Source organism: Camponotus vicinus, unplaced genomic scaffold (assembly GCF_025532165.1).
Source record: "Camponotus vicinus isolate PSW18456_S1 unplaced genomic scaffold, iyCamVici1.0 SCAF_6, whole genome shotgun sequence".
Taxonomy (NCBI): Eukaryota; Metazoa; Arthropoda; class Insecta; order Hymenoptera; family Formicidae; genus Camponotus; species Camponotus vicinus.
This window is the reverse complement of record NW_028141978.1, coordinates 36789-60149: the sequence shown is the minus strand read 5'-3', so window position 1 is coordinate 60149 and position 23361 is coordinate 36789. Positions and strand designations below refer to the sequence as shown.

Sequence of the window (23361 nt, the reverse complement as noted above, 5' to 3'; positions counted from 1 at the left end):
ATTCAGACTAACAGCAAATAGTAGAGCAGACGGAAGGGGTGGCGAGATCGAGGTGGAAAGAGAGAATTGTACTTCGAAGCATGCCGGTTAGGGGCGCTACACCCTCGACAACATGGCTGTCGCAGCTTAATACCTTGTGCAAGTCTCGACACATTCGGACGTCCGTGAGCCGTGTGTTGTTCAAGGATCTCAGCCATTCGCGCGAATAAAAAGTCACGTGAGTATAACAAACAACGGCGAATCTCGTTCAACATTCGCGGATATAAAAGTTTATGAAAAAAAAAACGCTACCGAAAAATACTCGAATGGAACGAGTGTTATCTGACAAGGTACGATTGCCTGCGTGTGCGTACATGGTGTGTATGTATTTGTCTTCATATACTTGTATGTATAGTGTATATGCGTCAATATTTCGGAACGCGTATCTACATTGGCGATCAATAAAACGATGGTGGTGGGTGGAATATTTCGACACGACGTGCTTATATTTTTATATCCGATAAGGATATAACTGCTCTCTCTCACCAATTGTGTGTTATCATTTTGCATTTGCACCCTTGTATTTGCATAACCGTAATGCTTTCATCTTTCATATATGTTGTGCCTTTCGGTGGATATATATCACCCATATCCATTTTGCCGGTGATATTCCACAAGATGTCGCATCGAAAAGGGTAACATCTGGATATTATTCAATTATTAACCACATCGGATAATGAATAGCGATAATTTTGTGATAAAAATAACACATTCGAAAAATTAAAAATAAAAGATAGCAATATATTCAAAATTAAAAATATTTGATTTTTATTATATTTTGCCATTTCATATACATATACATATATATTATATAAATAATATAAAATATATCCCAATCGAAAGAAATCGTGAAAAATATGCGATAAGAAGCACACATATCCTCATTCAAATAAATATATATCATCTTCTCAGCAAAAGAAAAAGAACTTATGTTAGTCAGTACAATACAATATGCGCTTAATAAAGTTAAATAGTAATGATATTTTTCATTGGTTTTTTAAATAAAAACTTAAAAATCATTAAATGATATTAAACCACATAAATATTAAAATATTTATTATATTGTTCTCATTCTCTTCTAGCTTTTTTTATTATGATCAAACCTTATTAAGCATTTTGCTCTGCATTTTGCGAATACATATATTATTAAATCAGTTCTGACTATTTGCGAATATTTATTATTCTCATTATTTTTTGCCATTATATCGATAGAAAGCTTCAGAATATTTAATCATAAAATAAAACTAACCTCTAAACTATAGGAAAAAATATAAAAGACGATTGAGATTACTTATGTCTTTATTATTTACTTATCGATACATCTCTTAGTTTTATCCTCACATAACGAGGAAAATTAAAATTTTAATATGTTTTGTTTGCTCCGCAAGAGCTCTCAATATCTAAAGTAAAACCTCAATAATAAAATTTAATTAATAACTTATGATCTTCGGCATTTACAGATATAATTAAATAATAGTAATATAATTAAATAGAGTAAACATATATATATATATATATATATATATATATATATATATATTTCTATTTTAATAAAATAACATACTTGTAATATTTTTATGTGTATATATATGTATATATAAGTGCACGTGATTGTATGCGTAAAAATATCAATGATAATATGTTATTAATAATAGTCAGCAAATATATTTTATTCCTCCTACATTTTATTGAAAGTAGAAATAATTATTAGTAAAAGTAAATATTATTTTCGCGCATAACACACATACACACACACACACATATTGCGTCGAAATATATAAAAATAATATTGAGGACATAATGTCGGAATCAAATTTTTTGGGCTTGCCCTCAATTTTATCGAACTTTTTTTCTGGCAGGGGCTTAAGGGCGGGATAAGCTTTGCGTCTGTAAAGTCGGTTGCAAATGCGCCCGATCGAGTGGCGGTACGTCGACCGCTATCTGCAAAGTCGGTCAGTAGGTCAACAGCAGATACATTCAGCGCAATTGTATATCTTATCGGTATAGATCAATATTACCGTCACAATCTTACCGTATCATTTCATTAATTATCTATTTTAAACTATTTAAAATATTGATATGTATAACAAGTTTCTTTAGTGTCAAATTAGTTTGATATAATTTAAAAATTTCTCTATACTACTGCATCTCTTGTTTTTTCCTGCTTAATTATATTAGCCATTAATTACTGTGACGACAAAGTAAAACACATCAACATTGTAAGATTGATTATTTTGGTAAAAAAAATTTTGCGTTAGACAAGAAGGTGTATGCTATTTTGTTTCCATAATATATTTAAAAAATTGGTAATTACATTTATAATAAATTATTCTAGACATGTTTTTTTCAAAAAACACGAAATACGAATAACAATTTGAATGTTGTTTTTAACAATTGCAAAACAATGTCTTACATTCTAAACTAAACTATCGGTTTGAAATAAGTTTTAATTCCTACAAGTAATATAAAAAGATTACAAAATAGAAATAATTTAAAACAAATCTCACACTCATTAATAAGAGTTACAGAACACGTAATGCGAAGATGCGCTAAAAATAAACACTTTGATCATTAGAAGACAGATAGAGTTGGAAAGAGAAACAAAAGTTTCACTATCTCCATCTTAAATTATTATCAATATAAAGAAAATAAATTTTCATATTTGTATTGCATTTTTATTTTGTTTTTCTTTGGATTGTATCGTTTTTAGTTATTTATTCTTTCATATGTAATTTTGTATTTACATATTGAGCCCATTTTTTCATTTTTAAAAATTCGTTTTGTTACACATACACATACATACATGCAAAATTCGTGTTGTTACACATACACATACATACATGCATATACATATAATAAAAAAATTTCATATATATATTTTGTAAAGTAATTTTTGAATAAAATAAAAATTCTCTTCGCGTGATTGTTTTCCAAATAAAAATATTATTTTTACTCTTTCTGCAGGCCACGAGGACGAAGAAATTCATCAAACTGGCGCCATTCAAGATTCGTTTCTCAAAGATGCTGAAATCGCGGAGTTCCGGCGATAGTCGTAGCAATAGTGTAGAATTTGAAGAGCAACAACGACAAATTAATCAATCATTGGATGCAAACGAATTTACAGATACATTTGAAGCAGAAAAGGACAAGAATTGTTTATCAATTAGAAAAGAACAAATGATACCCAACTCACCTCCGCCCTCGTATGAACATGTTCTTGAAGAGGTAAATGCATTATATTCAAATTAAAATTTTATTGATTAAGTCTTACTGTTAGTTCAGATTAGATTATTAAACATATGAAAATAATATTTAGTTAGTATTTTTTACTATCAAATGAATGTCATTTATATAGGTCAACTTTAATTTCATAAATTGCAAGTAGAAATACGATTTATTTTATATAAGAAACGAACATCGAGAAGAAAATATGCGTTCCTCAGATTATTGATTCATAACAGTTAATTGTTGGAAAATAGGATACACAGATTAATTCGTTCGATGTACATATAAACTGTAGAAATGCGTGCGATTGATAATTTGCGCCATTTATACATTGCATTATGACAAACGCGGTCTCGTCGCATTTTTTATAATTTTCAGCTGCGATTGCTATATTACTGCTACAAATTGCGCATAATTAAAGTATTATAGATGCACAGTAATTTCATCGCTCAATAATTTTTTATTAATGGAAATTTTATTGTCGGCAACTCAAAGATATTTTTACCGATATTTTTTTTCTCTTACTTTGTCATTGATATTGATTGATTTTGGTTACTATTGATACTTTTCATTTTTATTCTATCATATTAAAGAAGCTTTTGGGAAATACATCTCAATTCTTTTCAAATATATTATAATTTAGACACGAATGGAATCATCAGCCATTGCATTACGAGAGGCAAAGGAAGAAGACAAGAAGAAACGAATTCTCAATAAGGAAAAGAGCATGGAGAATGTTGAGGGTGATGGGGATGATGATGGCAATGGCGGGCCTGGAGGTGGGGACAAGAAAGTAATAAAAACACCGAAAATACTTCACAAATCGAGCAAAGAATTTTACAAAGCAATGGCCAAACAGTGGGGAATAACTTGCAAAATGAGTGATCATTGTAGATGTCTAGATTGTCAGGTACACGTTTGCAAGATAGATTCTGTTTTACAATTTAAAATAGACTAAAGGACGTAAACATTGAAAATTTTCTTTTGAGAAATAATTGTTTGAAAAATTGAGCTAAAATTTTGATAGACTTAACTTGCAACTTTGAAACTTTATTCTCTATTTATCTCATTTTATTGACACGATTATTCGTGATTGATGATTTTTCTATTCAAAATTTCAAACGTACATATTGTGTCATCATAAGATATATTTTGTCTCAGAGCCATTACTTTGACTGCGACTATGAAAAGGACGAGCAAGAAAAGGGTGATGGCGGCCTCAGCGCTGGTACGCCAATGTTTATCTCCGAGGTGATGCACGGTACTGCCTGTGCTCTTCTGTAAACCACCGTTTCTTCCGGTTCCACTTTTTTTCTCAACGGGCCAGACATCTACCTGATTATAACACGCACAAAACAAATGACAATTGATGCCTAAAATACAATGAGGGAGCTTCGACAAGAACCTGGTGTCATAAACACGTATAATACATTTATATATTTTATTATGTATAAAATATTTAATGCCATGCGAAAAGGAAACTTGACATATTTTAACATAGGAAAACAGCGCGCGCGACATTCTTGCATTTTTAAGGAATTACAGAAAGGAGATTGAACATTTTCTATTGTTGCTGCAAGACTTAAATTGTTTAAATTACTTATCTCATTCAAATGTTCCTTTTACTTTTATATACTTAGCATAAAACGCGATATAATCTATATGTAAGTGTCTATTATTGTACTACACACATTGCGGAATATTACATTGACCGTTTGCAAAAATGTAACATTTACATAATTATTTTTAACATATTTGACAATTTGGCATTCTTATCGCGATTTCTTTATTATTATTGTGACTGGTAAAAACTAACTGCAGAGAAAGCACGTTGATTATTAGAGCGTGCTTTACTCAATTGTATTCCGCTCATTTCAATTGGAACTTTAAAATAGAGCTATGATGAACATGAAAAAATGGACATCTTGATTTATTCGCATCAATATTGCATTTCATTTTAAAGTTTGATGACAATATATCTCTGATTTTGCAATATACATTTATTCTCACATATATTTCTATAATACTATACAAATATGTCTATCACAGAACATATATTTGTATATAAATAAAATTGATATAATTAATTTATCGAGCTCATTTAAGTTGCGTTGTATCCATTTCATAGTATTTTCAAATCCAAGAGAAAAATATCCAAGTACTATAGAGCGGAATACAATTGAGTAATAGAGCATGCTAATAATCAATATGCTCTCTCTACAGTTAGTCTTTATATATATATAAAGGAATGTGTATAAGAATATGAAAAATGTAATTTAAAATAGCCTACGTACTCATAGTCCGCATATGCGTGTAATACGCCAGCTTTATCATTGGCCAATGTATTAGCACGTATTAGATAGAAACACAAACACACACACACACACACACATACACACACACCTACCTATGCATACGCACGCGTCTACGTGTATGCGTGCGTACATGTATATATATGATATCAAAATTTTAATCATAAAGGTTATCTTGTATTGAAATTGCTTTAAGCTGGATTATATGCTTGAAATGTACATATATTTTCGAGAATTTATTTTTTGTGTTTTTGTTAAGTTATGCTTCACATTTATAACAAAAACATTAATGGCTCTATAAATTATTTTATACGGTATTAAGTATATCCGCACCCGAAAGTCGAAACATACATTTTATCATAGTTGGCCTATTTCTCTGGATTATATGCTATAATTTCCAATATAGAGTTATTTGTCCAGATTTGGACATTCTTCATTTACTTTTTAAACTTTATGTGTGTGTGTGTGTGTGTGTGTGTGTGACAGGGGGGGAGAGAGAGAGAGAGTATTTGGATGCGGGTGTGGGTATGTGTGTATATATTTTTATTAAAGAAAGTTTTGGTATATTACGCATTATTTTCGTACATATCAAGATTTCAATGCGTATATAGGAAAGCATTTCAATATAAAATATTTACAAAAATATTTTATTATACGTGGATTGTCGATTTTCTTGTTTTTTGTAAGCAGTTAAATTACATAATTACAAAAAGAGATATTCTTCTTTTTAAGATATATGATACAGAAATTTTTTATGTTAAATATAGAGACACTTATTAATACATTTGGCTATGCTATATGTGAATGTTTAAAAATGAAAATTTAACATTAAATAGATATTGTTGCAGAGTGTCTTACATTGTTTACGCTAGGGAATAATCGAAAGAAAATAATCATATTGCTTTGTTATAATATACAGGGTGTTTCCGGACATTTGCGACAAACTTAAAGGGGTGATAGATCTCGATAAATGGAACAATTTTTGTTAAGCAACCCGTGTCCGGCGATGCCTCCTTAAGGCGCCGGGGTATGATGAACATTTACGCAGTTTACGAAAGTTTAATGTATACAACCTCTGTTAATACCTGAAACGAGCTCATTGACAAGATTATGAACGCATGCGATACAATTCGCAATAATCCTGGAATTTTTCAGAGGGTGCGTCAGTCGATGCACCGTAGATGCAATGTTTGTATTGAGGTTGCAGGTCGCCATTTTGAACATTTATTGTAATCAAATAAACAAAATATAATTTGAAAAACGTATGATTTTTAAATTTTAATCTAACCATATAGAAATCAAACAGCATTCATCGCAGCTTGGCGCCTTAAGGCATCGCCGGAAACGGATTACTTAACAAAAATTGTTCCATTTATCGAGATCTATCACCCCTTTGTTTGTCGCAAATGTCCGGAAATACCCTGTATACTTTTTATATATGCTTTGTTATAATATATGTTATATAATATGAATTAGTCAGATTCTTTTTAAAGAAATGTGAGCATTAAAGAGCGCAAAAATTTCTTATCAAGAGAGAATAATTAAATAACTAGCAATTCTACAAGTAGTAATTATTTCTGTGAAGTATTTTAGAGAAAATCGAAACTCATGAAACACATGAAAGTATTCTAGATCAAGCCCATAAATGCCACAATGTTATAGTAATGTAAATTCATGATGGGCAAAGTAATGAGAAAGATGGTAATCGAAGAATTATAATACAAAATATAATACAGTGTGTGTACCTGCCTATATCGTTTTTATAAAAATAATTTTTCTGTATTTCACAGCAAAAGAGAGATATTTATACTGTATAGTTGCAGTTTGATTATATTATCGTAAAATATTTCATATAGTCCACACACAATTCCCCAAATACATTTATATCTTAATTACAATTTTTTAAGTCTCAAATATAAAATCAACATAAATATTTAATGTAATTCAATCATGTAAGCACACATGCAAAAGCTTTTTTCTCAAGAAAGCCTCTATTGCGTTTTAAAATAATTTTAATACATTAAAAATGTTTCTTTAAGCATGACTCTGAATTATCTTCAAATGGTTTTATTCTTGTCACTCGTTGTTTATTAGAAAGTTATAAGCAGAAAGACTTTCACGATTATATATAGTACTTAATTTTTAGACGTGTACATTTAATGGAACATATTTTTATAAGATTCAGTTGTTTATATGCAATAGACTTTGTTTCACACTGACTGCAAGATTGGAGTGGAATGGATCTTGCTTCGCGTAGAAAATTGCAAACCCATGTGGAACCATGTAATAATACACCTGGTTTCGCACTGATAACAGAAATGGTGTGGAATAAATCTCGCTTCGTGTAGAAAATTGAAGACACATTTGAAATTATACTTATTTTATTATCATACGATTTTATTATATCATACGATTCCATATAGATTAGCAACTTTTCACGTGAAGCGAGGTCCATCTCACACTGTTCTGTGCTTTTAGTGCGCTTTCTCTGTGCAATAGGTCTATTATTGTACATGGTGTTCGAAAATTATGTATAATTTATGAAACTTTTTTTGTTTATAACTTTTTAATAAACAATGAGCGATTACTAAAACCTTTTGAAGATCATTCAGGACCTTGACAACATATATGTTAAGATCAAGACGATTCGACCCTAGTGTCCTATTTTAAATATTTATTTACAAATGTGCAAAAAATATTTCTGTGTATATATATATATATGATGACAAAGAAAGTGAGTAATATATGACAGAAATTTATACGTATATATATATATATATATATATACAGGGTGTCCCATTTTAAAAGTTCCACTAGATTATCTCCTTAGGAAAGCATTGAAAAAAAAAATGTTTCAAACAAAAGTTGTTTGGTTCGAAGGGGGACATAAGATGGTGCCATTGGTTTGACCTTGAAGAGTCATTTGAAGGTCACATGAAGGTCAACTTGAATTTCTTAAATGGAACTCCCTATATATTTTTGGATATTCTTGTAGCTTATCTCGAGAGCTTTCCAAAACACTATAATTAAGTTAGTTTTCATTAAGTACTATCCGAGTTATGAGGCTTGAAATAATTTCTTAATTTTACATAAACCATAAAATATCTAGTAAAATATTCATTTTTCGATTATCTGACCTTAATACTTTTATGCACAGAACAATGTGAGGAATCAATCGGTGTAAAGAAAACACATAATAGTTTCTAAAAAAAATATGTAATTTGCAATTAACAATTACATATTTTTTCTCAAAAACTATGTTTTTTATTTACACTAATTGATTCTTCACATTGTTCTGTGCACAAAAGTATTAAGGTAAGATAATCGAAAAATGAATATTTTACTAGATATTTTATGGTTTATGTAAAATTAAGAAATTATTTCAAGCCTCATGACTCGAAAAGAACTTAATGAAAAAATACTTAAATAGTGTTTTGGAAAGCTCTCGAAATAAGCTACAAGAATATGCAAAAATATATAGGGTGTTCCATTTAAGAAATTCAAGGTGACCTTCATGTGCTCTTCAAATGACTCTTCAAGGTCAAACCAATGGCACCATCTTATGTCCCCCTTCGAACCAAACAATTTTTGTTTGAAACATTTTTTTCTTAAATGCTTTCCTAAAGAGATAATCTAGTGGAACTTTTAAAATGGGACACCCTGTATATATATACACACAGAGTGTATGAGACCATCGATTCACCCCTTTTCTTTCAAAAACTAAGCTTTTTTGAGAAAAACGTTTTAGACAAAAATTGTATAGTTTTGAGAGGAACATAAGATAGTGTCATTGATTATACCCTCAATAGTCATTTGAAGGTCACGTAAAGGTTACTTTCAATTTCTTAAATGGGACTCTCTACTTTTCATTGCTTGCTGTGTAACTGTTTATTGCATATTCACCCCGAACCGTGAGAGGTAAAGGTCCATATTCTGAATCATCTTTTATTGATAAAAGTGCCTTTAAAAGTGGCTTATAAGCCTTCTGATTGGCTGTAAGCCACTTTTAGAGACACTTTTATCGATAAAAGAGGATTCAGAATATGGACCAAAGAAAATAATGAATATGCAATAAGCAGTTACACAAGTATTTCTTTAAAACAATTATGTTTTCTTTTACATTAATTGATTCGTATTGTTTACAAAAATCAAAAGTAAGGAATTCGAAAAATAAATATTTAACAAAATATTATGTCAAAATACTGTCACTTTCAAGCCTTATAACACAAAAAGTATTTAATAAAAAAATATTTAATTACAGTGTTTTGGAAAACTCTTGAGATAAGCTACAAGAATATGCAATGAAAAGTAGGGAGTCCCATTTAAGAAATTGAAAGTGACCTTTACGTGACCTTCAAACGACTATTGAGGGTGTAACCAATGACATCATCTTATGTTCAAAACCATACAATTTTTGTCTAAAACGTTTTTCTCAAAAATGCTTAGTTTTTGAAAGGGGTGTACTGGTGGTCTCAGACACTCTCTCTCTCTCTCTCTCTATATATATATATATATATATATATATATACACACACACACACACACACACACACACACACACACACACACACACACACACACACACACACACACACCCTATATATATATACCCTATATATATATATATATATATATATATATAATATCTCTCCCTCCCTCTCTCTCTCTCTCTCTCTCTCTCTCTCTCATTCTTTCATAATTCATTTAGACTTTCCATTTCTCTTTTTCTTTTTTCCTCTCATTCTGTTAGTTTTCCCGCACCATGCAACCTTTCTCACGCTGTGAGCGCCATTTGCGTATCGGTCGGTCAGTCGGTCGGTCGATTGGTCGGACGGTCGTTCGGTCGGTCTGTCTGGTTCCTTCTAGTGTGTTACGCTCACATCAGTCAGTTCGGTATCGTATTATGCTGTGGATAGACCGCGTCGCACGTTGTTACAGCCGTGCCGTGTCAGTGCGTTCAAGCTGTGGCCATTTCGTTTGCTTCAGTGAATTTTCGATTCAATTTATTTGTGGAAATTCTTGCGACGTAATTAGGAAACTGCTGGCATGCAACAGTTGGCGGGAAAATGGGCAAAACCGCCAGCAAACTGAAATCGCGGAGAAGTCAGAGTCAGTGCGCATTTTCCTACATGTTCCATATAATGCCACGTTTTTCTCATTTTTATTATTCACATGTATGGTTGTCTCGAATTCCCTGCGAATTTTCTCTTGATAGAAAATACCGATAGGCGATACGCCTGCGACATCCTGTGTAGAAAGTTTTGATTGAACGAGGTGCGTATTTGTAATAAAATAGATAAGAAAAGCGTCTGTTTGCATTTTTCTCAATATCATGCAAGCATTTCACGTAAAAAATATTGATAAATTAATAGTAAATATAAAATTGCAATTGGTTAGTGCGTCGAGTTTATATGTGGTGTCGAGTTTCTGACGGTATGTCATTGACGAGGGAAAGGCGATGTCGTGCACGTCGCATTTATCGGCGATGATGTATGCGTGCGGATCGGGTTGTGAAGACACGTGTGTGCACTCTGCTTAATCTCTCCATCCCCACCTCTCTATCCTCATCTCTTCTATTTGTGCAACCGTACAATAGTCGAGAGAAACCGAGAGAACGGCGTTCGTAAAACATAAATTGTAACGTAAAATGTTACGTAAATTCCATACGCAACGATGCATATATAATCCAAATAATCAAGTGTGTCACTTGTGTATCAAATATGTTGAATCGATATATACGTACAATTGATATGATATGAATCAGCGTTAAAATCAATATGAAATTTACGGTTCTACTAAAATTATTATAAAAAAATTACTGAAGAATATAGCTTCAAAAAATAAATAAAACAAAAAATACATTTTATATTTATTTTTTAAATTTATATTGCGGTGTTAAATGCAATAAATAGTTTAAGTCAAGTATCCTAGCATATCATAAAAAAATTAGGTAAAAAATTATTTAATTTTAAAATTACAATTATTTTAACTTTGTAAGATGAGATTAAAGAGATTAGAGTTTACCATTTTTGAGTTTTGTGAAAGCAAAATTGCATTAAAATCGTATTCTTATTTTTTAATTAATGTAGCATCTCTTCAAATGTTGCATGTATATATATATATATGTATATCCGAAAAACAATGCTATCACTGTCGCTAGATTATGTTCATTCATGGATAGATGAAGCGATTCATAAAAAAGCAATATGCAGATAAATGTACATGTAATACGCAATAAATGTAAATGTGAGAAAAAGAGGTAGCGAATAAAATGGATAAAACGTATGAAAAAGAGAGGAAAGGGATTCTACGCACCTGCATTCCACTACTTCGCTTTTTTAAACGTGAACAAGTTATTGAAAGGCAAGGGGGTTCCATGGTTCCATGTCCATGATACAGTGAAATCAAATTCGATCCAAGTATGCGCTTTATATATGCATGTATAATCACGAAAGTAAAAAAAGTGAAAATCATCGTATTTAATCTATTGCAAATAGAGTAATCCAGTTGATTATATTATTTATTTAATATTTATTTAAAAATTTAATGTTCTAAATACAGTCAAACCTGGTTTATCGCAAGGGACAGCTCATTTGATCCCATTTAAAGAGGTATCTCACTTACCCAATTTCTCAATTATCCAGGTTCAAAACGCGTATGTCTCACTTATAGAGGTAATTATCAAATAAAAATACGTACATAAATTAAGTATTCAAATAAACTTTATTATGCAAATAAGCACTATGTCATTACACATGTGAAAAAATGTACAATGTAATTCATTGTAAAAAAATTTTATTTAAAAAATATCTGTTATTTTCGATAACGCCATACACAACGTTGCAATGTAAAAACGATAATAATCTTAGTTACAGAGGTTTTCTATGGGGTCGTCTCAGTTATAGAAGTAATTATTGCTATGAATAGCTAAATATCAGTCTCAGTTAAAGAGGTCGGGCATTCCTACTTACAGAGGTTTTTTGATGCAAAAATGTTGGGATCTCAGAAATAGTCTCAGTAATAGAGGTTTCCCTCTTATCCAGGTCCCACTTAACCAGGTTTGACTGTATTATATGTGATTCTCTCTCTTCCTTCCCTCTTCTCTCTCTCTCTCTCTCTCTCTCTCTCTCTCTCTCTCTCTCTCTCTCTCTTCCTTTCAAAAACGAATTCAATGAAGTTATAATAGTCACGTTTATTATTGCTTATTGTTGTGCAAAATTGTACAATTTAAATGTAATACGCACTGTGAGAATAAAATTAATAAAATTAAAAAAATGATACAAATGCGAGAGATCAAATTCACTTATTTGTTATATATATTGTATTAAACAAAAGATTTATAACATGCGTGAACATATCTGTCACTTAATTTATATAATTATATAATGTAAAATTGCATAATGATAAAATCAGAACACTAGAAATCTTAAAATGAGAATCTTAAAAGTATTATAATAATATTATTAAATAAGTGAAAAATATTTAATAAGAAGATATATTATGCAATAAAATATGCACCTCGTTCTGAATTTGCGTAAAATTTTTAATAATTTTTAATAAGTTTTTATTTAAGGTTATACTATTTAGCACCAATTTAGCACATAATTATCAATGCTATTTTAATATCAAATTAAAAAGTCTATTATCATTTGGTAATAGACTTTTTGTAATTTGAAGTTTTATTGATTTGCTTACATTTACATTGCATGCATACATTAATCTATCACAATTCGGTCAAAAAAAATGTGACAAGCTTCATATAAATTTTTCTGTAACATATTCAGGCATAGCATGGAGTTTTCGATTTCCATCTATGAATACACTGCAAAACAGCAGCCGACGACGCAAACGAAACGATCTTGCTTCATTGGACTCATGTAAAGATCTTCGGCAAAAGAGACATACGATACATCTACAACCGGAAGTGATCATTCAAAAAGAACCAAGTTTGATTGTGACGTTGCCATCATCTAACAATCTCTCTAGCAATAATTCAAGGTATCTATAAATTATAGAAATATCGACAGTCTTTTCAAATATCTGCAACAGCAGAGATATCAAGAAAGAGATAATATAAGGCTATATTGATTTGAAAACTGAACAATTTTGCAACAAATTTCAAAGTTTTTGTAGCATAGAATACATATTATATGTCTGTATATAATTATAGCCAGTGTTGCGCTTAGATAACTTAAAATAATATAGATACAGATTAGATAAATCATATACTCATGTTTTATCTCAGATCAAGATAAAGATAATTCGGTTTGAGTGTATCTAGATAAAAGATGAATTAGTTAAATATTTTATTAATTATTGTTGTCTCTTACAATTTTATTTACTCTGATCTGATTTATCTTTATTTAAAGCTGGTAAATATTGTATGTCGTAATTTACTCTTTTATTTTATTTATACACACATATCTCTCTCTATATATACTATATATATATATATATATATATATATATATATATATATATACTTATTTTGCTAAAATGAAATATAATATACCTATGCACATTTACATTATAGTTTCTCTGTCTTTCTTTTTCCCTCTCTTTTTCCATTCATACTATTGCAGGAAAGGAAGGAGAGAGAGAGAGAGAAAGAGAAATAAGCTTTAATTAGGATATTAATAAAAATTTGAAATAAATAAAAAATTATTCTTCGAAATTATTTTTTTTATGTTAGCAAGTGTAACATTGACTATAGATGCACCTCGATGCTGCTTATCGAACGTTTTCGAATGACGCAAGCGCACTTTGGCCGCATCCTCTCCTCTCCCTTTATGGAGCTTCTTATCCGAGAAGATCAATAACTCTCATATTGATGGAATAACCCATTCAAAAGCATTAAAAGAAAATTACACTTTTTACTTAATTTTGCGTTGCACCTTTCGATGCAATATGCAGCATAAGAAGCATCTAATCTCGATGTGTACGTATTTCAATATCCGTCATCTATCAAAATCAGCTCGTTTTGATAGATGGGGAAAAGGAGCAAGTAGAACCAGAGTGGGTGAAAACAACGAAGGCGATAACATTGCAGTGACGTATAATCAAGGGTTCAAAGATACATAGAAATGGTGATAATTATTGTTGCGTGAGTAATGATTGATGCATTAATTTTATATTTATTTTTATACATGAATTAAATATAATGCAAAATTGTATTAATATGTTAACTTGGTACATTAAGTGGAGAATAAACTATCTATTTGTAAATTCGAAATATAAACGACAGCAACTGTAAACAGTTGTATGAATTATTCCCATTTTGATGTACTACAATCGTTATATTCTATGCATATTCCATTATCCATGACAGTTGCTCCATGCTTTTGTGATGTGTCACGCAAGACAAGTTGTATCGAATTTTCAAGTATATATTATAAATGTCGACAGATAAGCAAAGGAGCAGGGCAGGTGAACAAGGAAGAAAATGTTTTTTTGACATGTAATTAATTTCCTTTGCCTTGTCTCATTCTTCTTCGTGAGTTTTTCATAATCTATTAATACCATACAGAGGTACCCTTGTGATACCTTGCGAAAATACGGACCTGCGGCTCGATTTGTGTAAGCTTGCGCTGGTCAGTGGGGTGCGTGCGCGTGCTCTGAGAATCGAGAGTACAGACAAATTCTATCTGCCAGTTCGAAGAGCCGTACAGAGTTCTCTTTTTGAAAGACATCGCAATATACAAGAGAGAATCTTGTCAAAGATCGAAAACAATCTTTGAGAAATGTGATGGGTTAAAGGTTTCATTCTGATCGCAGGACACCAGAGGAAGACAGCGACGCGAAACAGAATCGCCACATATGTCCTCAAAGTGAATTGCCATCAACAAAAGTACCCGAGAGTAACAATAATTTGTCTCTGCAGATGGTGAGTCTCTGATTATACAAAATTTTTTCTATTATAAATTTTGATGGTTATTTGACCAAAATGATATTATTTATTGAGTCTAAAAATTAAATTTCAAAAAGGATTAATTAGATTAATTTATTTGGCAAGATTGCAATTTTGATATAAATATCTTGAATACTTATATAATACTCAGTTATATGTTACTTAATTAATTTAATTAATTATACGCATTTTGTAGCATAGGCTGACACATTTTTTATAAATGTTTAATTATAAATAAATATATAATTTTATGTATAAATGTTCTAAGAATTTTTGGAATCATTTTTAACGCAATTATCAATATTAATTACTCGTTACAATTTTAGTTTTTTCAATTATCATGTATCTAAATTATTTTTAAATTATGAATTTTAAAAATATTAATATTAAAAAATAAAAAAAGAAATATATATATATATATATATATATATATATATATATATATATAGAGAGAGAGAGAGAGAGAGAGAGAGAGAGAGAGAGAGAGAGAGAGAGAGAGAGAGAGAGAGAGAGATGTGTGTGTGTGTATATATATGATGAAGAGTCTCTTATATATTTTCGTCTAAACATATAATCATAAATTTCAATTATTGAAGTGACAATATAATTATTTGTAGCGTGATACAAAAACAAAACGATAAACAAGCACAAGTAAGCAATGATAGGTTGTGTGACAACCGAGCTGGTTGATGCGATATATCGATGACGCGAGTAACAAACTATCCACGACCATATGACGAAGAGCTGAAGGCTGTTTTTGTTAAGCCAATCTTCGCTTGACTGCAAAGTCCCGTCTTCTTCCTGCCTTGATTAATACAATTGTCTTTCTTAGAATGTTCGCGTAACATATATCACTGTTTCTTCTATCATCCCGAATAATTAATTAAAGATATAAGAAGATGTAGACATGATATTAAATTCATTGAATTCAAGATAATGATTCATCATTTATATAAAATAAAAGTTGAAACAAATTCAACACATTTAGAGAACATGTAGTAGTAATTAAATTGAATAAAATATTTAATGAACCTTAATTAGAAAGTTAATTTTGTCAAAAATGAAAATAATTTGCGGTTATGAAAATATAAAAATAACTTGTCTGTCGCATGTGCAGAATATTTATATTATTATAATATTTTTATTCTCTCTCTCTCTTTAATCTTTATAAAGAAATATTTAGTTTTTTCTTTTATTTTGACATTTCCGCCACATTTTTGTCTTACGCAATTGCACATTTCTTGAAAAATTCATATCTTTGTTTATATCACAAAGCATTATTTGCTGCAATAATTCTTGTTATTTATCATTTATTAATAATATTAAATACAATAAATTTTTTCAAATACAATAGATTTTTATAAAAAATGCCCACACAGAGAATTAAATTTAAAATTAAAATATTCAGGAGTATAAACAATTGATCGATCTTTTTATAATATAGATATACATGCATGTTTGAAGAAAAATAAGTTAATTTTTATTTATACATCATATACGATGTATAATTATATAAATTTATAATTGATTATATATGGACGTTTTTCGGGAATATACTACTAAGTACATACGTAAATTTTAATTTAATTATTATTAAGAGCAATCTAATTGGGGATATAAATTTTTTAAAGAAGTTAAATAATTCAAAGGCCTCAAGTAAACTGCTTAAAACCAGAAATATTAATGACAAAATTTTCTTTTATTTGATTTCAGGAACCACCTGAGGAATCCACTCGCAAGCTTTTAGAAAGAGAATTACGACTTCTCGATCCCCGAGATTTGCGATCGCATGCTTGGTATCATGGCAGTACGTTGCGCGGCGGTCGAAGAGGTGCAGAGGTGGAAGTGCCGGATGATGGGGACTTTTTAGTGCGCGATTGCGCCTCTCAACCCGGTAACTACGTTCTGACCGTGCGTTGGAAAGGCCAACCTCTTCATTTTGTCATTAATAGGGTAAAATGTGATTAATTAATAGGATAAATTGCGATCATATTAAGGGGTTATGTCTAGTCAGCAGGCTGAAAAAAGTATGTTTGAGAATTTTTTTGAAGTGTAATAATTTTTTTTACAAATAAATTTTTATTCAAAAGTACAAATATTAAGGATATTATATTTTTTTTTTAAATAAAATATTAAAAAATGTAAAAGTTATAATCATTCTTCCGGATATTGTTTTTTAAAAAGCGCTGCGCGGTGAGCAGTGCTATTCGAATCTGATTCATCTGATATCAAAAATTCGACAAGCTGTAGTTAATGTATGAAATTGTCTAGTAGATGAACGAAGGATTAATCGAAAAATTGTTTTGGGACAAAATGGCAGCCATTTGACACTAAGATATTCTTTTTCGTCTTAAAAATTGCTCATTTTTTATTAAGTATAAAAAAAGTATTCATTAAAAAAAATCCTTCGTTCATGTACTAGGTTTTTATGTGTAGAAGCTTGTAAAATTTCAAGCAAATCGATATAACGGTTTTCGAAATCTTGCTCATCGACTTTGAAAAAATGATTTCGAGAAAAACGCGTTTAAGATTTGTGTCAAGCTCACGTTTAAATAAATTGTAGATTTTTTTAATTTACACAATCATTTATTCCGGGCCCATATAATTTTAGTTTATTTAAATCTTCATATATTGGCTTGATAGCTCTCAAAACATCAGAGCTGAAGCTTTATAGTCGTGTTTACACGAAGTTATACATTCTGGCGCTTCATGAAACATACACTTATAACTCCGTCAATTTGCATCCGATTAACATGAAACTTTTAGGAAATATTTTCAATGTGATATTTCAAGGAAATGTAAAAACATAAAAATTGTTTTTTTTTTTACTTTCATGACTAGGCATAACCCCTTAATTAAAATTGGAGAAACGAAGAAGCTTTAAAATTTTTCTCATTCTAGTTAATTATATTATAATGTTACAAATAAGAAAATGTATAAATTTTTGTGCAGTTCCTTTTCTTATGTTAAAATAATTTAGTTTCACACAAGTCATTCATATTACATTCGACCACAGACTTCTATATATTGTACTAGATCGCTAACAGCTATGTTATCCTGGAAGAGTAGCCACAATTGGACAGAATATAATTACTGCATGGACAGAATATTAATTTAGAATATCAATCAATACTTAATATATATTAAAATAATTGCCGATTTAAATTGAAATACATTTTAATAACTGTCGATAAATTAAAATATAACTATGTCAAAATACAAATTATTATATTAACTCAATCTATATATTTTGTTCGATTGTAAGTGACTATTTTTCGATGTTAGCGGTCTAGATAGATATAATAGAAGATATAATAGAAGTCTTTGCTTTTGACAGTATAAATTGATAAAATAAGTTAAAATTTCACCTATTTATTTTTTAAGTAATTATATAATTAAATATTTAATCTTGTGTTAAAAACGGATTTTTACCGATAAAGATTTAAAAAATTATTTATTAATACACAAATTGAAAGAAGAGTTTCTAATAAATTTTATTATTCAATCTATCTATTAAATATGTGAGTTGTGACATACCAAAGTATTAATTAGTAGTAAAAAATTTTATTTTTTTAACTTATAATTTATTACAATTGCAATGAGAAGTCACATTTTAATGTAAAACCGGCAGATAAATAGATTGATATTAATATTTTATCCTTCGGTTTGAAGTACCTTCACATAAGTTTTATAAAGTATACAATATAATAGTGACGTTTGATAATTTGTCAAGAGAATAAACAAATTCGCTTAAAATATTTTAAGATCACATTATTTTATTTTCCTAATAGGTTGTAATTCAGCCCGACACGGTTTATGAGAGAGCGCAATATCAATTTGAAGATGAGGCCTTCGATACAGTTGCCGATTTGATAACTTTCTATGTCGGCAGTGGCCGGCCAATTAGTCAGGCCAGTGGCGCTCGTATTATTAATCCAAAGCCCAGATCGGTTCCATTGACATGCATTGCAGGAACCACGAACAATCAGCACTGTTCTAATTCTTCATCTTCTTTATCCACTGGTTCGCCACCTCGTTTGCCTAAGAAACAGCAACGCAGTCACTCTCTGACCGCTCAGCATCATGGTCCTGATCATCACGTCATTCGAGAGGATAATCAACAAATAGGTCAGCAGCTACCTATTCAATCCAGTACTTTACCACGAATACCGCCGATTCAGAGTCAGCCGCCCTCGTGTTCCTTATCCTTGGGTCGGCAAAAGATTACCCGAGTAATCTCTGATCCAGCATTGCAACAGCAACAGCAACAATTATCGAATCTAAATCTGCAGAACATTCTGGGTACGGCGCCACCCAAGCCTCCCAGAGTGCCCTATGTGCCAAGCCATCAACATTATCATCATCATCATCATCACCATCATCACCATCATCATCATCAAAGTTATCAGGCCTCTGGTAGCGACAGTGGAAACGGATCGGGAGATAGCGAGTTTGAGACCAACAACTCTGGTGGTGCCAGCAATCCTTCCTCCTCAGTGCCAATTAAGGGCGTAGTAATACGCAGCCATTATAACAATAGCAACAACGGCATTAATGACAGTAATGGCAGCGAGTATGAATTATCTGCGGAGGAGCAGTTAGTGGTAGCCGCACCGTCTTTAGAAATTACTACGATGCTCGATATCGAGGGCTTTACTACGTTGCTCTTACCGGCTGGCGAACACAGACCTCTGGATCCGATAGCCTTGAGGGGAGTCTCAGGAATGTTATTAGATTCTGCACCAAGAGTACTTGCTTCCCATCTCACGAAAATTGATCTCGAAGTGGCACTTGAACCAGGATCCGGAAATAGAACTGGATTAAGCGGTATCGAGCTGGCGACTCTTCCTCATGGTAGACAAGCTAGAATGGATTTGATAGAGAGATCGGAATGTTTGAAACTGTTGGTGGCGGTCACTGTGTTAGCTGGAGCTACGGCCATAGGTAAGCCTTGAAATGTGCTAATTATTCTGTTTACTTTTGATAACATTTTTGGTTGTAGAAGTAAGAGAGAGCGAGAGAGGAAAGAGAGAGAAAAAACTTAGTGTTGATACAAAATAAATTATGAAAAGTATTGGAACAGTTAATCTCTCTTGCATTAAATTTTAAGAAATAATTGTTAATATTGCAGAAAGGGCGGCTACCATTAGCAAATGGATCAAAGTAGCGATCGATACTAAAACCGCGCTCGGCAATCTGTATGGTTTCTGTGGTGTAATGCTCGGCTTGTGCTTACCACAAATTCAGAGATTGGCTAATACATGGCATTTGTTAAGACAAAAACACACCGATGAAGCTTTTAGTTTCGAAGCAAAATTAAGGCCTACTTTACGGGCTATGAACGAATGTACCAATCCGCAGGCACCTAATACAACATTGCCACATTTGCTACCAATCGCATTACTCGGAGAACGCAGTCCCGAAGATGTTTTGGGTATTTATTAAAAATAATTATTTTTACTAAAAAGATCTTGACAAAATAGAGCAAATAAAATAATTGATTCCAAAGAATATATTTATCGTTATACATTTAATTTCTCTTCTATCGTGAGTATTTTTCCCTAGTTCATTTTTTTTTATTTTTTAATCTAACTAATCATATTATGTTATACTAGTAAGTAATTATAGTATTTATAAAGTATTAAGTAATTATAAAGTATTATTACTATCCGTATTATTACTGTCATTTTTTCTTCCTCTCAGTATTATTTTTGTTTGTTTACAGGTACTGTGGCGCCTTCCGGACTCGCGGCAGCAATTCTTTCATCGTGGGAAAATTCTGCGCCCGATTGCGGTCTGTCGATTGTCTGGTCGCATCTCGAAGCAGCTCGTAGGCTAGCCGAGAGTCTGCCACTTTTTCGCAGAAACGCGGAAATCGCCTTGGAAGGTTGCAGAAGTGACGAGTTATTGTCGGACGCCTTTCGCACCGAGTTTCATATAAAGTTTCTATGGGGCAGCCGCGGTGCAACTGTTGCCCCTGAAGAACGTCATCTCAAGTTTACACAGGTGCTTGATGCAATGTACGATAAATGTGCGGCTAGCGAAGTGATCGCTTAAGAGATAATTACAAACAACAAAAATATATGAAAAAATAAATCTGCGCGAAAATTGTTTCTTTTTCTAAACTATTTAAACCATATAAAATTTCGCGCTGTGAGTTCTTTTTAAAATTGTTTTTATAAACGAGTTTAATATCCGTAAAAAATTAGAATATCCTGCATATTAATAATATATTATCTTATCGCTATTGTTGTAATCCCGAATCGAATATATTATCCTAAAAATATCATACGACTTTCCACCTAATATAAATTGTGTTCCACTTAATAATAATTGTCTCAACCAAGCAACAGTGAGAGCGTCCAAAGAAGTGATTCAAGTTGATTGAAGTCTATCAATCTACTATCAACTGTACTTAACTTTAATTGACATTAAATTTCAATAATGTTACATTATAAATATTGTTCATGTTTATTTAGAACTAATATGAATTAAATATGTAAATTACTTATAAATTTATTTCCTTGATTGTTTTTATACTTGATGTTTATGATTAGATATATGAAGGTAAATTATAATTATCGATTTCGCATATCGGCATATTGTAAAATTATAAGAAATAATGTTCCATCTCTTATGTATGCAAATCATACTGTAAACTTTTAGTTTATAGTACATTCATTTTACATATGTTTCTTGTCATTGTGTATATATTTAAGTAAAAATTGCATAAATGTTTAACTTATAATAGAAAAATATAGTTATATATAACTTAATAATAAACTAATATATAAATTTCATATCTTTTATTAAAATATGTTTTAAATAAGTTGTAGCAGAAAAATATATACAATCAAGTCATATCATTTAAAAAAATTCAGATATGTAAATAATTATTGCTGCCCTGATTTAAATAATTTCAACTAAAACACTTTCCGTGATAAAAAAAAACAAGCTCGTGCATATTTGGCGCGGATTCTATTCACTATATAATACACGTTTATGGCCTTTTTTCCCATAGCAATATACTTATGCGAGTAACATTTATAATAAGCGCTGAAGCTACAGCACTCCTCATACTAGCTGCAAAATTCGAAATCTATAAAAAAAGATATAATACTATTCATATAATTACATATAGCTTATATTTGTAATAAATAAAAGTATTACATTCCAAATTATGTTATACAAGAAGTATTTTTTTGTTTTTTAATCTGCGCTACATTTCGGTTCGTGAATGTTTAATATTTGATTAGTTTTCAAATTTTGTATATCGTAATGATAGATTTTTATATTATGGAAAAAGATAAATTTTCATCCACGCATTATAGAAGAAATATAAAATATTGGGGTGACACCCGATTGACCACGTCGCCAATTGGCCAATTCAAAATAAGACTCACTGATTGGTCAATCGTTGCTGGTTACCCTAGGCACAGGTCGATATAATTGGCTGTGGTCAATCGCAACGTGGTCAAACGAGGCATTCCCCCGGCTACCGTTGCAGCACTAATAGAGGAGCTTTGCAGAGATAGGAGATGTATTTTATTCAACATCGATTTGTTCAATAACATTTTTGACATAATTTCTTTTTTCATTATCCCAAAATAGATGCTTCTTAATAACGTAAAAGCATTACATAGAGTCTTATGGATTTACTTAATTTATTTGTCGATTATAGCGTGGAAATATTTCCTATAAATGTGAAAAAACTGATTCGTTTCATTTTTGCCAACAGATTGCAAATATTTTGCTCTTTTATTTAAAACCTCTTCAATTTGCCTTTTATGTCTTACTGCTAACTCCAAAGCCCTAATTAGAAAATATAAATATCTAATTATAAATAATCTTCTTGAAAAAAATGGGTAAAATAAATAT

General features: G+C 30.8%; 2 protein-coding genes across 10 annotated transcripts; both read left to right on the top strand.

Moving 5' to 3' along the window:
* Positions 1-73: 73 nt before the first annotated feature.
* LOC145972704 (uncharacterized) lies at positions 74-7390 on the top strand. 3 transcript variants are annotated; one of them, XM_083101506.1, is made up of 4 exons: positions 74-217; positions 3004-3264; positions 3908-4174; positions 4426-7390. In XM_083101506.1, exons 2-4 carry the CDS (start codon positions 3061-3063, stop codon positions 4546-4548), a joined length of 594 nt encoding a protein of 197 aa, XP_082957632.1. In that variant the 5' UTR covers positions 74-217; positions 3004-3060; the 3' UTR covers positions 4549-7390. The 3 variants fall into 3 exon arrangements, with proteins under 3 accessions (XP_082957632.1, XP_082957631.1, XP_082957633.1); XM_083101505.1 differs by having other exon boundaries at positions 207-329; XM_083101507.1 differs by lacking the exon at positions 74-217 and adding an exon at positions 404-674.
* Positions 7391-10356: 2966 nt separating this feature from the next.
* LOC145972884 (breast cancer anti-estrogen resistance protein 3 homolog) lies at positions 10357-21998 on the top strand. Of its 7 annotated transcripts, none has more exons than XM_083101908.1 (7): positions 10357-10685; positions 13361-13574; positions 15351-15459; positions 17197-17436; positions 19275-20427; positions 20615-20917; positions 21209-21998. In XM_083101908.1, exons 1-7 carry the CDS (start codon positions 10643-10645, stop codon positions 21538-21540), a joined length of 2394 nt encoding a protein of 797 aa, XP_082958034.1. In that variant the 5' UTR covers positions 10357-10642; the 3' UTR covers positions 21541-21998. The 7 variants fall into 7 exon arrangements, with proteins under 7 accessions (XP_082958034.1, XP_082958036.1, XP_082958035.1 ...); XM_083101910.1 differs by having other exon boundaries at positions 10357-10850; XM_083101909.1 differs by lacking the exon at positions 10357-10685 and adding an exon at positions 12982-13110.
* The last annotated feature ends 1363 nt before the right edge of the window (positions 21999-23361 follow it).

Coding starts and splice junctions, on each gene's coding strand:
- LOC145972704 (XM_083101505.1), top strand. CDS start 273: ATGAAAAAAAAAACGCTACCGAAAAATACTCGAATGGAACGAGTGTTA. Junction 3,265..3,907: donor ATGAACATGTTCTTGAAGAG/GTAAATGCATTA, acceptor ATTATAATTTAG/ACACGAATGGAATCATCAGC. Junction 4,175..4,425: donor GTAGATGTCTAGATTGTCAG/GTACACGTTTGC, acceptor ATTTTGTCTCAG/AGCCATTACTTTGACTGCGA.
- LOC145972884 (XM_083101908.1), top strand. CDS start 10,643: ATGGGCAAAACCGCCAGCAAACTGAAATCGCGGAGAAGTCAGA. Junction 17,437..19,274: donor TTCATTTTGTCATTAATAGG/GTAAAATGTGAT, acceptor TTTTCCTAATAG/GTTGTAATTCAGCCCGACAC. Junction 20,428..20,614: donor AGCTGGAGCTACGGCCATAG/GTAAGCCTTGAA, acceptor TTAATATTGCAG/AAAGGGCGGCTACCATTAGC.